The following is a 14,517-nucleotide window of genomic DNA, read 5'->3' on the forward strand; positions in this document are numbered from 1 at the left end:
TCTCATAATTTGCACATGTATAAACCTCTGGTTGTGTCTACATTTGAGTGGTGAACTGTTGATTATACGTTAATGTGGTTCTGGGTGAATTAATAAATTGTTGGTTGATTAAGAATAAGCAAGTGTCCTGGTTTGAGCAATACTGTCCAGGTTGAAAGCTGACCTGGAAAGAACCCAGTGTTCGACGAGTAAGCAAATACTTCCTGGACTCAATAAAAAGCGGTTATCCTATTAGATTCTGTTATAGACTGGCAAGCCTAGTTTGTTAGATTTCAGCTTTAAAATCTAACGGGCACCCTGGCAAATTCATAAATTGACCCCCCCCTTTTCATGTTTACGCCCTCTAGTGGCTGGACAGCATAGAAATTTAATTCTGTCTTGAAGCTAATGGATCTGATCTGAGCCAGTAGAAGCTCATGTTGTTTAGATCTAGGTTCAATTCATGCAGACGAGCCCTCCAATCAGGGCAAGGTTACAAGTTTTGGCCCATATGAGAATCTGGATGAACTTCCTCAGTCACTTGGCTGTGACTAAACACCTTTGGAGAGCCACTACCACTGGGGTTTTGTGGCTGCTCTCGAAAGTTTGTTAAAAGGTATGCATCTCTATAGCAAGACCCTTGCTCAATTTCGTTTGGGGTTACCCACTTCAGAAGGGGTGACCAATTGTGAAATGTACTAACGAGCCTCAGAGAGGTTATTTCAGTGTATCAGCGCCAACTGGAGGCAAGAGGGTGAGAACTGGGAAGCTGCTTTCATAGCTATTGTTTACCTCTGGAATAACCGTATTATCTAATATGGACACATTGAAGGACACAGTTTTTAATGAGGAACTCTCTATAAATTAAAATGAAATGTTTGTTGTATTGCTTTATGTTATTGTAGCACTCCCCAGACAAACAATGTGGATGCTTTAGCAACCTACCTGGACTCATTTAGGTGCAAACACAGCAATGCTCCTGAACAGCTGCCCTGTTTTTAAGAGGAACCAGTTCCAAATATTGCTGAATGGCGTTTAGCCTTGGCGCTGTAATTACTGATTGTAATTTTTGAGCGAATGCAGCGATTAATTATTGTAGTTTTCCATCAGTGCATTATATTGTGTGCCAATCTTAGTATAAGATTGGTATTGAATTTGCAGCTCACAAAACAGAAATTAGTATTTTAAAATAATAAAGTGATTAGTAATTTGAAAGGACAGTCGGGTTAAAAAATGATAGGCCAAAAAAGAAAACACATTTCTTTACCGGTTTTACTAGCACCGTAGATAATAAAAACAGAGAGAATTAGTCCCTCTTAGTCAATTTCATTTTTCACGTATTACACAAAGCCTAGCTTGCAAACACACTGGGAGGGAATGTTTAATCCGAGTCATCACTGGAATTATAAAAAAGGAAGGAATTCCTGGAAACATTTTGGTTGATCTAAGGTTTTTCCAATGCCCAATGTTAGGCCTTTCCGAATGAAGCTGCACTGAAATAAGCACCCCTTTGCTCAACTGCATTAAGACTGGAGTTATCGCATCAACATAGTCACACCAATGCAACTTTCTGTAAATTAGGCAAACCTTAAATGATGACTAAGGGATGGATAAGATAACAGTCTGTACAGGAGGGAAAGGAATTGTTTTTATGGGCCTAGGAGGTATAACTACAAGTAATTGGATTAGATTGTACTAAGGGACGTTTAGGTGGATTATCACGATTAACATCCTAACAGTAAGATCACTGAGTGTGTGCAATAGTCTCTTAAAGGAAGTGGTACAAGCCTCACGACTTGGGACATTTAAAGGTAGATTGGACAAATGAAAATTCAGTCAAAACTGCAGTTTCATGGAATCATAGAATCATAGGACTGGAAGAAAACTCGAGAGGTCATCGGAGCCAGTCCCAGGGACTGAGGCAGGATTTAATATTATCTAGACTATCCCTGACAGGTGTTTGTCCAACCTGCTTTTAAAAACCTCCAATGATAGAGATTCCACAACCTCCCTAGGTAATCTGTTCTGGTGCTTAACTATCCTGACAGTTAGGAAGTTTTCCTAATGTCTAAATATCCCTTTTTGCAATTTAAGACCATTACTTCTTGTCCTGTTCTCAGTAATTAAGAAGAACAATTTATTACTCTCCTCTTTATAACAACCTTTTTACATTGAAGTCATCTGAAGTCACAAACAGAGCTGGTCAAAAATTTTCCATCAAAACTTTTTTCCAATGGAAAAATTGGGTTATTGACTAAACCAACATTTCCACAAATAGCGTCTGCTTTCCTCAACCCTGTTTGTTTTTCATTGGAGAAGTGAAAACCTGAAAACTGAACAGTTTTGTCTGGACACTGAAATATTTTTTGGGGAGATTGGTTTTCTGACAAAAAGTTGACATTTTCTGCAGACTGTCCCCCTTTTCTGCCTATTTCTAAGCACAAGTGTCAAAGCAGACATCAACACAAGTTTGCAAGTCTGAACGCCCCAGCCTTCTGTATTTCCCCTGATATGTCAGACAGGGCAGAATGATCCCAACAGTGCATTCACCAATGCTTTGCTGATGGGGTTTTTCTTTACTTCCCTCTGGAGACTCTCCACAGCCAAAACGGTATCAGCATCAGTAAGTTTTTTCTTGCTACTCCACCTACATTTACCTTTGCTCAGTTTCACTGCATTACTCCTGGCTGGCCTACTCTAATCCACCCCTCTTCACCTTGGGCATTAATAATATTCCCAGCAGAGGAGGCTACAAAGCGGTCAGTAACACTTTTCTGATGATTAATCACCACAATGAAGCCACACTGGGGTAATGGGCAGGTTCTCCAGCCATTTGCACTGCTCTGGGTAACGGCTTTGCTGAGTTAGGGTGAAATTCACCCCTGTGCAGAGGGCCAGCATAAGTCCTATGCACCAATGTATGTTAGCTCTTTACCCAGAGATGAGTATTACCACTAGTGATCAGACAGAACTACGGCACTAGGACTGTATGAATGAGGGAGACTTACAAAAAACCCAAAGCTTGTTGCCATATAAAATGTCCCATAGAAAAGAGGGAGATGCTGTACTTTAAAAACTGCCTGTGAATTAAGTGAGACAGTCTCTGTCTATACAAATGAGACATGGCAGGTCTGAGGAGTTCACCTTGTAGTGTGATGGGTATAATATGGGGGATATCAAGACTTCCTTTCTTACCACCCTTTGTCTGTCTTGTCTATTTAGATTGTAAGCTCTTACGGGCAGGAATGGTCTCTTACTATGTATTTGTACAGAGCTTAGCACAACTGGGCCCTGACCTCAGTTGAGGTCTCCTGTATTGCCAACTTCAAGTGGTTAAAAATCACAACTCAGACCCCAAAAATCATAAGATTTTTTTTAAAATGACACATTTTGGGTACTTTTTCTTTGCCTTCAGGTTTCTAAGCCTTTAGGGTACACTCTGCTCAAGTTTCCTAGCTTTTCTCTGCAACTATGAGGGCTAGCAATGTACTTAAAAACAATACAACAACCCCCCCCCCAACAAACGCAAACAAGTAAACAAATGAACAATCCCCACCCCCCAAAACGGAGATTCTCACATAATCGCAGGACTCCCGGAGCTGGGGCTTTACCTAACACCAAATATTGTGAGATTTGTGATACAATTATGAGAGAGGGCGACCTGGAGGTTCAGGTCTCTACGCAGTGTTGAACTGTTACCGTTTCTCACAACTTACTATGATGGCTAGGGCAATGGGAAGTGGGGGTGGGGCTAGTGTGTGTCCACATGTCCGTGGCTGGATAATATGGAGCGGCTATTGCTCTCACTGTTAGCAATGTGCCAGCAGTGGCTAGGTAGAGTTATGCTCTTGCTCATACGCTTGTCCCTTAGGTACTGTAATCTGCACTGACATCTTTGCGGTAATCTACAGTACGCCAGTGCTCCTAAGAACGCCAGTCCTTATTTTTTCATTATTTCATGCATTTACGATCTGACAGACACATAAAGTTACCTCAACCTCCCACTCCTACGGGGAGATTTGTAATAGAATATATTGATTGTGGCCTCAAGCGATCCTCTTTTGTTTCTTCTGCTTTCTTCCCCCCCCCCCCCCCCTTCCTTTTGGTACAACCTTTGGGATGAGAAAGAACCGAGCGAACAGAAGGCAGCCATGTTGGAAGCATGCTGCCACCTGAAGCCTTCTGGGTTTCGCTCACGGCGGCTTGTGATCTTATCTCCCCCATCCCAGCAAAAATTTTTTGAAGTGTTTAACAGCAACTTTAGCGCATTAGTGAGGAAAACAAAGGACTTTACATCAATGTGGCCTAAACCAAATCGGGTCATAAAAGGGAGATTAGATAAAACATGAATCCAGCATGAGAATTATTTGAGCGAGGAGAGGATTTTTTTATTGGGCGGGGAGGGGGAAAAGAAAATATCCTTGTGTTATCCATTCAGGCTGGATTTAGCTCACTTTTCTGCTGGCAACCTCCCGAATTTTGTAAAGGAGTCCAATAAAACAAATGTTTCTGCTGGAAAGCTGCCAGTTCAGAAAGGTTCTTAAGCACATGCCTACTTTTAAGCACATGTAACTGCCCTGAAGCCAATAAGATGACTTGTGTGCTTACAGCTAGGTGTAAAATTAAGTATCTTAATGAACTGAGTCTGAAAAAAACCCGCTACCCAGGCTAATATCTAATGTTCTGTCAGTTCAGTGTGTTGGTTACCTCAGCACTTGGCAGTATCTATCTACCTTTGCCTCCCTGCCTTTTGATCCCCATCATGGGAGCTGTCTTTAGGAATCTTGTTGCTGTGACAGTGCTATGTACTGACTGGCCTCCAATGAGTATGCTTAATTGATGGTACCTCTTATTCCCTCTGTAGCAGAGATGGGCCTAAAACAGGATCTGAATGCCTCTGAATCTCCATGACACCTCCTGGTCAGGGAATGTCTTCCCCGTTCTAGCTTGCCAAACTACCACCTTCATTTCATTCCAACCCTTCCCCAAGATGCACTTCTTCAATGATCACAAGGGGCCCCGTTCTCAGAAAGGCAGCCTCCCTTTCCACCAGTGCCCACCGCAATTCAGCCACAGCTGCGTATGAGGCAGACAAAGGCGCACGTCACTCACATCTGCACCCGCTTTTCTTTCTGTTAGGTGCAAAATTGCAAGTGTAAATTTTGCCGGCGCAAACGTCTCCTGCTACAAGCGAGCTGGTCCTCAGCTCTGTCAACATTTACAACAAGGAATGAGGCAATTAGAAAATAATGATTGTTTGTTTATTTAGGAGGCATCCAATCAGGATTAGGGCCCTACTGTGCTGGGCACCACACCCCCCCACCCCCTAATTACAGTCGCTATAGGCAGAGGGTGGAGTAGATTGGATGGTAACAGCTTACTCAGTTTTACTGAAAAACCTGAGAGAAGCCCAGTTAAAACCTGGACTGCGTGGGAGGCTAAGGTACTCAACAATTAGAATACTCTGAGCAGAACTGTTGTTTCTGCTCCACGGAAGCCAAGGCAGAAAATAAGCTCTGAAGGACGAGTAGATTTCTGACTCCACCTTGTTTCTCATGATCAGACAATTACTTTTTGTATAATTTATTAGTAAAAACCACTTGCCCTACCCAGGAGCAGCCCCCTTATAAGAAGTCAGTGTATGCAGCTCAGCCCTTATGATTAGCCTTATCACGACAAACCAGTGTGGGCAGCCCAGTGCTTAAGAGCTACCCTACAATAACAAACCAGTGTGCACAGGCCAGGGCTCATAATTCACCTATAACAACGAACAAGTGTGTATACTTTAGCACTCAGCGCTACCCTACAAATCTAAGCCAGTGTGCACCGCTCAGCATTCAGGGTGAGATTTTCAAAACTCAGTGGAACTTGCACTCCTAAATCTCTTAGATGCAACTGAAAAATCTCTTAGGAGCACCGGTGTACTGGGTTAAGAAATTAGCGTGCATGCCCCCAGCACCTGCAATAAGAAGCCAGCGTGTGCACAGGATGATGAAGCAAAAAAGCATTTGGATATGGAAACCTATTTCAGTTTCAAGCTTCCAAGGAGCCTTGTCGTAACCAAGGAAAAGAAAAGGTATTTTAAAAAGGGTGGAAGAATACTTTGGCCATCATCTTTGTATAATTACATACAAAGGAGCTACTACATTACTGAGACTGCATCTTTCTTGAGCCATTATCGCCCTGAGAGAGTCAAATGACCTGTGTGAAATTAACATGGTCAACTAATGCATTCACGGAGAGGGAGTTTCTTAATCCACTTCATGTCTTGCCTCGAGTGCATTGAGGGAACAGAGTTTTGCCGTGAAGACTAGAATAGGGTATTATTAGTGATATTCTGCATATCAATTAAAGATGGAAAACTGGGACTAGAACAGCCTGGAAGGTTGGGGAAGGTCAAATCTGGGCAATTGATGGTTGATCCCTAATTCTGTGGTGGCCTGAATCAAAATCTTAGATCCCCAAACCCCCCAATGCTGGAAAAGTTTGGAAATCCAAAACTGATCTTTGCAGTTCAGGTACATCTTTGGTACTGGCCTTCTAATAGAAACTTGCAGATAGCTTTAACTACGGAATGGATGGCTACTTCTTCTCCATAATAAACCACTCATCCATATATATTTTCTTAGGACCTATTTACTGGGGAAAGCAGCCAATGCATAACATTTTGGGACCAGTGGGAGAGGAGCTGAGTGGAGTTATGGATGGTCATCAGGAAGAAGAGCAATATCCATTCACCAGATCGAGGACAATGGTTTCTACCTTACCATGTGCTGACACACTGTAACTTGCCAAACCATGAACCAGGTCATGCCCTTTTTGGAAAGGGATGCCTCTGGTCCTTGAAGATAGGAACTGAACTATCATCAGTGATGTCTCAATGCCACCATGCTCTGCAGGAGCCATCAGAAATACCAGAGTTCTACCAATGCAGCACCAGGCTGGCTGCTTCTGCACCACCTGTCAGCATGCGTTTCGTCTTTGGTAGCTAACTGGTAGGGCACTATCAGTGCAGTAATGCCGTTACTTTGCGTTGGAGACGAGAAACAGCTGTTGCAGGGACAGAATGTATACATTTTCAAAAGCACCTAAGTGACTTAGGATCCTACTTCCCATTTTCAAAAATCACGTAAGGTTTTTTAGGTGCCTAACTCCCACTGAAATAAATCAATGGGAATTAGGTGCCTAAGTACCTTTGAGGATCTTGGTCTTAGAAGCCTAAGTCTCACTGAAAATTCTAAGCACCGATGGGTATAGCGATACAGGGATAAAAGACCTGCAGCATGGCCATGGTTGACTCGGGACAGCTTACTCGGGCTTAGGTTTCATCCACACAGGGATTAAAAAACCCCGGCTGGCCTGGGTCAGCTGGCTTGGACTCACGGGGGTTGGACTGTGCGGCTAAAAATTGCTGTACAGACATCTGGGCTCAGGCTGGATCCCAACTCCGGGACCCCCCCACTCTCACAGGGTCCCAGAGCATGGTCTCTAGGCCAAGCTCGAATGTCTACACAGCAATTTTTAGCCTCACAGTCCAATCCCCGTGAGTCCAAGTCAGCTGACCCAGGCCAGCCGGGTTTTTTTAATCCCTGTGTGGATGAAACCTAAGCCTGGGTTCTGACTTGGGTTTGAACTCAAGCCCCCCATCCATCCACACACAAATCAGCTGGACTCAGGTCAGTAAGCACTCAGGACCCAAGTCATATAACTCATACTGAGGGGGCGGTTCAGAACCCAAGTCCTGCAGTGACTTGGGGCCATGCCCGGGTGGACACAGCTCAAGCCAGAAGGTCTGCTTAGGGCAGTGTGGAGGTGTTAACACGGCTGTGAGACCCGGGTCCAGCAGTCGTAAATCCAAGTTTACAAGGCAATGTGGATGAGCATGTGCAGGCTTGGAAGAGGACAGTCCACAAGCCCAGGTCCTGTAGATCCGTGTTTACAATGCAGTGTAGACATACCCTGTGTGACTTCTGAAAATGAGACACTTCGGATCTTTCGAAAAGTTTATCCAAAGCCTAGACTCCATTTTGCTGCCAGGGGCAGGCTTAAATTCCACCAAAACAAGTGAGTTGTGCTGGTATTTTTGGCACTGTTGTATGTGCCTAGAAATTCCCTTAGCGTACCAAGTTTGCTGCCTCCCAACAGAAAACAATTTACTGTCCAGGAGGCTAATCCTGAGGTCATTATTCCGTTTTTAACCAAGTCCTCACTCCAGCAAAGCTCCTGTTGGCTTCAGTGGGAGTTTTATCTGAGTAAGGAATTAACAGAAGCTGAGGGAGGACATGAGCATGGATTCCTTTATCCATTTCTCTAGTTCACCAAGGAAGATATTAGGGGCTATTTAGTTGTCAAGGAGACCTATTTGCAGGACTTTGTCATGCTGAGATGAAACTGGATATGGACTATACCATATGAAGAATGAAAAATGTTTTGGAACATTTGCAACATGGAGCTACTGCTATATACGCTGGACTGGTCCAACTGCTTGGAATTAAACTGCAGCCTGGTTCCCACCTCTTAATTACAGGTTATCTTCAGCCTCAGAATCCTTTCTATGGCTGAGCAGGTGACCAGAACAGCTGCTAGCCTCCCTAGTGGTCAGGAAGACTCATCATAGTCACGGGATGCCACAGGGAGGAGGACATTGGCCTGTCCCACAATTAGCCTCTTTCTACCAAAGTGCACACACAAACAGTTCCTGTTTTGTGTGCATGTGTGCGTGTGGTGGTGTGGCTCTAGCCAGAGACCTAGTGGAAAAGATAGAAGCCAGAGAATTGCAGAACTAATCTTTCTTTAGGGTCCACAACACAGACTCTGTACAACAACAGGTGACCTCCCCTCCCCCGTGCAGTTACCTGTGCTAGTCATGTGTATCCAGCGGTTCCCACAACTCTTCAGTAGGGACGGTTAGCATCCTTCGGCCTCTTCAGCTGCACCTTCAGCCTCTTCATGCCAATCTGGAAACCATTCATAGCCTGGATGGCAGCCTGGGCACTGGCGGGGTTGTCAAAACTCACAAACCCTGTCAAAACAGGAGGCAAGGCGGGGGGTTTAACGAACTGAAGGGTTCATGCAAGACCACTCAGAATGAACATGGGGTGGGGGCGAGGAAAGGATTGGGGAGGTGGGTGGGAGGGAGGGTGAGGGGAAGATGGTTGCCAATGGGGTGGGTTGTTACAGATCACAGTATCTGATCCGAAAGCAGTTCCAGACATTACACCACACAGAGTCCAGGGCCCTGAGTGTTTGCACCCCAGCATCAATGCACGCAGCGCTGAGGCTACGTCTAAATGCGAGTTGGCACTTGTCATGAGTCATTTTCAAGGCACTTATTCTGTGTGTGTCTCTCTCTCTCCCAAGGCTGGGGAAAATCTTCTTCTACCACCCTTGATGTTTCCCTCTTATCTTCTCTACAGCGCCTTCTCCTCTCCCTGCTGCATCTATGAATGAGGGAACTTGATATAGCCATAACTACTTGCTTATAATGGCAAAGTAAATATGGGAGAACCCAATGACTTTCCCATGCCAACCTGAGCTGGCTCAAACCCTAGACCATCAGCACTGAGAGCTTGAACAGTTATCACTTGAAGTGAAGGAGCAGCTCTGTTAACCGATAGCTGTAGGGGACTCTTATTCACACCTTTGAGGGAGGCAAACACCCACACTTCCCTAATGGGGGTTACATGAGTAGCTCGGGTTACTCTGCATGGCATCTAGACAGCACTGCGCTTTGCAAGCAGGCATGTAGAGCTCGCTGTGATGGGAATCACCCTCAGTGACTGGACATGTGAATGGGGTAATTATAAGCGGCTAAGGGGACCACTTTGGGACCAGACGAGCGAGGGCAGGTCAGTTCCCAGCATGCTGGGACAGAGGCTGAGCAGAGATGCAGCTAGACCAAGTCCACGGTGTGCTGGAGTAGCCGGCCTAGTTTACATACTTGGAACGGCGTCTTATTTATTATTTTGTAATGGGGGAGAACGGAGCTTGTCATTGTGGCCTCGCCCCCAATGGCTGGAGGCCATTATAACGACACGGATGCTAATGGGATTAGCTACTACTTGGGGTTCTACTTTAGATCCAGCAATAGAAACCTGTGCTTCTGAAGACTGCTGGGAGTTCTGCCCTCCCTTCCGGGTGTGCATTTAGCTGGTAACTGGTGTCTGGAGAAGCATGAGGCAACCACAACATGCCAGAAATGCCGCTCATGCTCCAGCCATGAGCATCCTCATGTGTTGTCCACCTCCCTTGGGTCTGTGCATGGATATTGTGTAACAGCCTGTGCTGGTCATCCCCCTACACAGGGCTCTGGCAGCACAAACCATCCAGGGTCTGCTGATAAACAGGGTGAGGCAAAGAGGCAGTTTTAGAACCCCCAAAAGCTAACGATGAGCCCTTGCTGACAGATACATGCCTGCCCCTGACAATGGAATGGAATGTGGTTTGCAGCTCTGCTTCTCCATACGCTCAGAGTCCTCATCAGTGTCTCATCTCTGATCTAATCCTTGGCTATCAGCAAGTCTCACATGCTACAGGACTGATTTCTTTCACAAATCACACACAGACACACACACAAACCAGTCTTAAACCCACACTCTCTGCCTTTGGCTGTTAATGCAGCTCTGTGAGAGGCTGTGAAATGAATGAAATTAAGGGTTACATCAAGGTGAGATGATATCCTAAGTGAGTGTGGCAGTCACATCTTCAAGTGGCAGTGCTGGGTCAGCACATGGAACTAACTTGTGCTCCCTTCCCCAGCACCAAAGTCAGTAATCAGTTCTTTGTGGAGTTGCCTTTAGAGCACAACACAGATGAGGAGGTTCTGGTATTGCAGTGGTGAAGATGGGAGCAAAGACTTTTGCTTGCCCCTCATGCTTGACATTTGCTTGCCCCTCATTTCTTGATGGAAAACTGGAGCGCAATGGTAGAGGAAACTCATGAAAGAGTCAATCAGATCTTGGATGTTGTTACATAACAATTATCCTGCCCCTGGGATCATGGATCAGCCAAGAAGAGCTCTGATAATGTGATGATTCTAGGTTATGTGTGATTGGTTGACTGACTTGTCACTCAATAGGGCTCTGATCCTGCTGCGAATGAAGGAGCTAGCAAAGCTCCCATGGACTTCAGTGGAGCAGGAGCAGGCCCTGGGAGCTCCAGTGGGTGTATTTCCCTAGATCACTAAGTTGAAATTGCTAGTCACCTGGCCCATGTCTTTGAATGCAGCTCTTAATGAGAGCTGTTTCCCCCCCCAACTCTCTTCTAGACTCTCAGTGCTCTTACTCCAGACATGAGAAGAACATGCCTCATTCCGAGTTGGGCTGGTTTCAGCTGGGTAACTACCAACAGTCATGTATTGAACTACCTCTGAATGTGGGGTTCCACCCTCTCAGCTGTCTCCCTTGCAAAATACATTGTGCCCACCGTTTCCATAGCCCAGGACCCATCTGTCTAGGATTTACATCCTGATGTTACAGCGATGCTAATTAATGGATGTCTGGGTTGGGCACTCCTGAAGGCGGTGCCCCAGGTGGGAACTTAGTCAAACTCTCACAGACAAGAAACTCCAGCTGCGTGTCAGCAACATGCTCTATTGTGCTGCTTTTCTACAGAGGCAGTGGGATTTAGTGGGATTTGTTTTGCACCAGTACATCTATGCTACACCCAGGGCTTTACACTGGGGTAACGACACCGATGTAGTTAGTCCACTGACAGTTTCTCTCGTCTGAACAAGCTCAAAGCCTTATAATGGTGCGACTAAGCCACAGCTTTTACAGTAGACTTCTGAGGGTGACCGTTCTGTGCAACACCACATGGAATACTAAACTATAACAGATGGCACTTGCGAAGATGATAGAAAAGGTGGTCACCAACCATGTTGCACAGATGGCATAGGGAAAAAAAGCAGGGAGAGGTACCTGGATGTTCTTTGGTATTGGGTATGTACCCTGGGCCAGGCTTAGGGTTCTTTAGAATGTCCTTTTTTCAGACTTCTTTCATCAAATGTCACAATTTTCCATTGGTACTTCAGTGCATGGCATGAAAAATGCTCTGCTAGCCAGAAGCTGGTGTGGCATTTCCCAGGAGCAGAGAGCCAATGTCTCCAGTCTAAAGGTGATCGTTTTGGCCGCGAGTGGCCTGATGTGCTTGGAAGGCTCTGTTACAGGGTGTATAGAGCTGAGTGTATTATTTCTGGGGGATGCTTTGCAGGCTGGTAAGGCAGTTACCCTGACTCCAAATAGCAGAGATGCTCTGGTTCAACTTGAAAGCTGAGATGCCACAGTGCTGGGTGATGGATTGATAGACAACAGTGACTTTTCAGGTCAGATGCCTGCTAGTGGATTAGATAACTGCCACCTCATGCCATTCTTCTTCTGAAGAAATTTTGCAAGCAGGATAATGACAATGAGCAACATTTTGCTCTCTATTATTCAAGGGTGAATCCAGAGTAACTTCAGCAGATCTACTCCAGTTTTAAACTGCCAACACTAAGAGGGGAATTTGGCACAAAAATACGCCTTAAACATTTTACTGAATGTCTTTAATTCTGGGGTCTGCTGCTATTGACTTTAAAGCACTACTTTAATGCACCACCCATTCTGGTTAACACCCCCTAATTTTTAACATCTCTCCTGCATTGTGGTCCCCACTCTTGAAGGACAAACAAAGAGAGGGAGAGGTTAAAAAGCTTAAAGCAGTTTCTGTGCATCAGTTAATTAATAAACTGAGAAAGATATGTACCAGTCTGTAGATGGTTGGTAGGAGGACATGGTTTTGTGATAAATCTATTTTATGTTTTTTTCAGGGATTTATGTAAAACGGCCGCTCTAATAAATGATTTACCAAGGTAGTAAAGGATCAAGAAATTTGCTAGGACTGCAGCTCGGGGCGTTGAATCTCCCTTGTTCTGCACTTCTTAGCGTATGTGCAACATGCCTCAAGTGGTACGTGACCAGGATTCATCTCCGAATTTGGTCCGCTGGTTGGATCAGTAGCTTCCCCGACCAGGGCTGGGTACGGATGGGGAGTGTGATGTGAACGCTGATCCATGCCTCCCTGTTCCGCACTGCACTGCACTTCCAAAAAGTTGTCAGCTACAGAGTCCATGGCTTCTCCTGACCCACCTCTCCTTCCCTGCCTGTGACATGACCAGTGGGCAGCAACAAGGACAGAATAATGGGGAGCTGGATTTTCCCCATCCCCCATTTCTTTCCCGGGCTGCTGCTTCAGGCTGCAGAAAGCTGGGACTCTTAGGGGCTCTCAGAGCACAGCATGCCTTTCCCACCACAGAAACAGTCTTGGATGGGTTGCGTCCAGGGCGGGCTCCAGCTTTTTTGCCGCCCCAAGCGGCGAAGGGAAAAAAACCCCAAACCAAGCCAGGTTGAGCTGCCGCCGAAGTGCCGCCGAAGAGGAAGAGAGGGACTGCAGGGCCCACCGCGATGACGGACGGAGTGCCGCCCCTTTCTATTGGCCGCCCCAGGCGCCCGCTTCCTTCGCTGGTGCCTGGAGCTGGACCTGGTTGCAACACTGTGGGGCACTAAGAAGGTTGCTCCCTGACTGCTCTTCCATTTAAACCACCCCAGATGGGGAGTGGGGAGAATGGGGAAGAGCAGATCACATGTCTACTTCAGAGGTGTACTTGAAGGCTGCTTTGCACCCCAAAACACTTCAGCCTTGATCCTGCAGGTCCTTGCGAGGTGCTGATAAGCACCAGAGTAAATGGTGGCCATGAGTTAGGCAAAGCATTCAGCCCAGTCCTCAGTGGTTGTATGGCAAGTCTCAAAGTCTTGTGTGCCCACTCCCTGAGTAGCAGGGTGCAAGGAGAATGGGTGGTGTGAGGAGATACAGCCTCAGGCACAATCATCAACATGCAAGTGAGCCTCTTGCCTACCCACAGCCACTCTTAGGTTTCACTCCTTCTACTAGGCTGGAATACCATGGTGTCCATTGCAGCAGGCTCTCTTCAGCATGTGATCCTCTGGGCTTTCTGCTCAGCACCAGGCTCGGTGACTGCACAGGGCAGGATCAAGTCCAACATGTATGTAGCCGTGCAAACAATGAGACATCGCTCAGTTGCTATTAGAGACAGGCCCGAACCCAAACCAGTCCCATTCCTAGAGATCTCAGCAGAGAAGCTGAGGATGGAATGGATATGGAGAGTGACTGAACTCATGCCTACAGATGAACCTTCTAGGACATAGTTATAACATTGTTAGGGTGACATTTGGGGGGAGGGAGGGAGGAACGCTTGCACTTGTCATTGCTCAGGTTGTGTCTGTTGTGTGGCTAAGAAAGGACTTCAGTCTCCCGGACTTGGCACTCTTGTCACCTACACTAAATTTGCTTCAATGAGCGAATTAATGAGTGGGAAAGAAAGATACAGAATATATCCACTCTCTCAGCAGAGCTGATTCCTTCAGTGTGGCTAACTGCCGGGAGGTTTCTGCAGTTCTTTGTAAGCATATTGCTCCAGGGATGGTCACTCCCTTAAGACCTTCATTTTCCCACACTTTGTAGGCAGGAACTCAAGTGATTCCT

At 46.0% G+C, this 14,517-nt stretch overlaps 1 protein-coding gene across 16 annotated transcripts in view; it reads right to left on the reverse strand.

Moving 5' to 3' along the window:
- CELF4 (CUGBP Elav-like family member 4) overlaps nt 1-14,517 on the reverse strand; it is an 870,133-nt gene that overhangs the window by 26,473 nt on the left and 829,143 nt on the right. For all 16 annotated transcript variants that reach the window (XR_006291039.1, XR_006291038.1, XR_006291040.1 and 13 more), the window contains exon 12: nt 8,835-9,001. Coding sequence is in view for 13 of the 16 variants with exons in the window: in XM_043547126.1 (XP_043403061.1) it covers nt 8,874-9,001 (128 nt within the window). In the remaining 3 variants the exon portion in view is untranslated. The remainder of the gene's footprint in view (nt 1-8,834; nt 9,002-14,517) is intronic.

Source organism: Chelonia mydas, chromosome 5 (genome assembly GCF_015237465.2).
Source record: "Chelonia mydas isolate rCheMyd1 chromosome 5, rCheMyd1.pri.v2, whole genome shotgun sequence".
Taxonomy (NCBI): Eukaryota; Metazoa; Chordata; order Testudines; family Cheloniidae; genus Chelonia; species Chelonia mydas.